Raw genomic sequence first — 2,500 nt, forward strand, 5'->3', positions numbered from 1 at the left:
CTATAGTTCGGTTACATCGCTGACGACGTTGCCACTTGTAGTCGGGAAAACGTCGTCCTCGATGCAAGACATTCCGTCGTGTGAAGGAAGAGATAGGCGAGGGGTAGGAGAAGGAGGGGGATGAAATAGGGGTAGGCGAGAGAGGGGGAGGAGATAGGGGAATTGGACGGGAGGATAGAGGACGGGAGGGGGTAGGAGAGCGAAAGGGCGGGAACGGCAGCGGTGGGAGAAGAAAGGAGAAAAATGGGATATGATGGGAGCGGAGGGTATGGAAGCAGAGGAGGGGAGGAGGAAGGGGAGGGGGAGAGAAGAAAGCTAAAAATTAAAATATGACTCTACACGTCCCGCGCTCTCGTAGTTCGATTTCACGCACTTCTCTGACATGTAACGGTGTTAAATATCACCCTCTGTGGTGATTTCCATTTTAATACAACCGTATTCATTCGGGCGTACGCCTGCGAAAGACATTCGATGTGAAACACAGTACTCCCTAGACACAAGCTGTTTAGCGATTACAGCTTCTCGAGCTTTTCTCATTTTTCCATTTTTGAGCTTAGAATTTTTTCGAGTTTTCCCATTCAGTAACTAGTCACGTTTGCTCTCTACCGCGTGATGACCGCATCCACGTACTCTTGAGACTCAGTCGCTCGCCGACGTAAGTGAATTACTAGTCAGGTAGCGTTTGGGTTTACGGGACGGGGTGATGAAGCTTTTATCGATGTCGCCATGTTGGATTTCAGTTTATGGCCTTACTCCGACTTCCTGACACGATGAGATACGAGGAGAAAATTCGCAGAGTCGACGAAATAGTGGCGACTCTAGACCTTCGCAAGTGCCTCGATGTTCGTAAGTGCTGTTTTAATGGCGCACTGACTTGTCTCGTTCTTGTTCCTCAGTTTCTTCTTCGTATTCTTCTTCTTCCGTTTCGTCAGCAACAACAACAACAACAACAACAACAACAACAACAACAACAACAACCACAACACGACGACGACGACTACCACTACTATTACTACCATGCACTGCTACATTTTCCACGTCCTTTTCTTATTATATCTATCTTGTAATTTTTATTGTTGTATTATAACTTTAATTGTTTGCTGTAACATTTAAATTGACTAGCACCTTGTCTGACATGCACGCCATCTATAGTGGCACATATGCTAAAATCGTATATATTGCAACCATCTCTGTATCAACAATAAGCTGAACTGTCCCTGTATTATTCGTACTATATATACCTATACCTACGTATTAGCAGGAGTGAATAATAATTATCCTGGTATTATAATAACTGTGCTGACTTTGTATTGCGCTGCACCTACATCTGCTGTCACATTTTTCTGATACAAAGCTAATAAAGTTTATCTCAGTTAGATCCAATTTAAGTTAAAAATAACTTACACTGACGAAATTTTCGTCCATCTCTCCGATAGACTTCCTCAGGTCTGGTGTTTCCAGGTAGATAGCAACACTGAAACATCAGACCTGAGGAAGTCTATGGGAAAGATGGACAAAAATTTCGTCAGTGTAAGTTCTTTTTAACATAATTTGCATCTAACTAAGATAAACTTTACTAGCATGTTAACTATAGAGATCCGATGAAATTATTCAATCATCTTCTGATACACAGGTATTGGAGATCAACTCACAGGCGGCCTGTCTGGTGGAGAGAAGAAGATAGCAAACATCGCCACCGAGCTTTTGTCGAATCCCGAACTCATGTATATTGACGTACGTGTAACTGAATATAGGCCTACGCGGGAAGTCGTTTATGTACGACGCTAAAGTTATCATGCCAACGCGGGTTGTATGTGCGTGCGTGTGCGTGTGCGTGTGCGTCCGCGCGTGTGGTGTGTTTATATATATACTTTATACTAATATAATAATGTGTGTGTGTGTGTGTGTGTGTGTGTGTGTGTGTGTGTGGTGCGTGCGTGCGTGCGTGCGTGGCGTGCGTGTGCGTGTGCGTGCGCAGTGCGCGTGTGCGTGTGCGTGTGCGTGTGCGTGTGTGTGCGTGCGCGCCCGGTTGTGCGTGCGTATGTGTGTGTGTTGCGTGCGTGCGTGCGCGTGCGTGTGCGTGCGCAGGTGCGCCGTGCGTGCGTGTGCGTGTGCTGGTGCGTGTGCGTGGTGCCGTTTTGCGTGCTGAGTGTGCGTGTGCGTGGTAGCGTGTGCGTGTGCGTGTGTGGCGTGCGCGCGTGTGCGTGCGTATGTGTGTGTGTGCGTGCCGCATGCGCCGCGTGTGTGTGTGGTATGCCGTGTGCCGTGTGCGTGTTAGTGTGCGTGTGCGTGTGCGTGTCGAAGTCGCGGGAAGTCTTTTATGTTACGACGCTTTATATAGTATCATCCAAGCGCGGGTTGTATGGTGCCGTTGAGCGTGTGCCGTGTGCGTGGTGCGTCGCGCGGCGTGGTGGTGTGGTTTTATAATATAATACTTATATATATAATATTGCTGTGTGTATGGTGTGTGTGTGTGTTGTGTGTGTGTGCGTGCGTGCGT

At 47.4% G+C, this 2,500-nt stretch overlaps 1 protein-coding gene across 1 annotated transcript in view; it reads left to right on the forward strand.

The window, feature by feature from the left end:
* The window catches only part of LOC106812967 (ABC transporter G family member 14-like), a gene marked incomplete at its 3' end in the record, with an annotated part of 4,717 nt that extends 2,983 nt beyond the window's left edge, over positions 1-1,734 (forward strand). Inside the window, exons 3-4 of the mRNA XM_014816994.1 lie at positions 741-846; positions 1,634-1,734. Coding sequence (XP_014672480.1) covers positions 741-846; positions 1,634-1,734 — 207 coding nt within the window. The remainder of the gene's footprint in view (positions 1-740; positions 847-1,633) is intronic.
* Between the last annotated feature and the right edge of the window lie 766 nt (positions 1,735-2,500).

Source organism: Priapulus caudatus, unplaced genomic scaffold (assembly GCF_000485595.1).
Source record: "Priapulus caudatus unplaced genomic scaffold, Priapulus_caudatus-5.0.1 Scaffold708, whole genome shotgun sequence".
Taxonomy (NCBI): Eukaryota; Metazoa; Priapulida; class Priapulimorpha; order Priapulimorphida; family Priapulidae; genus Priapulus; species Priapulus caudatus.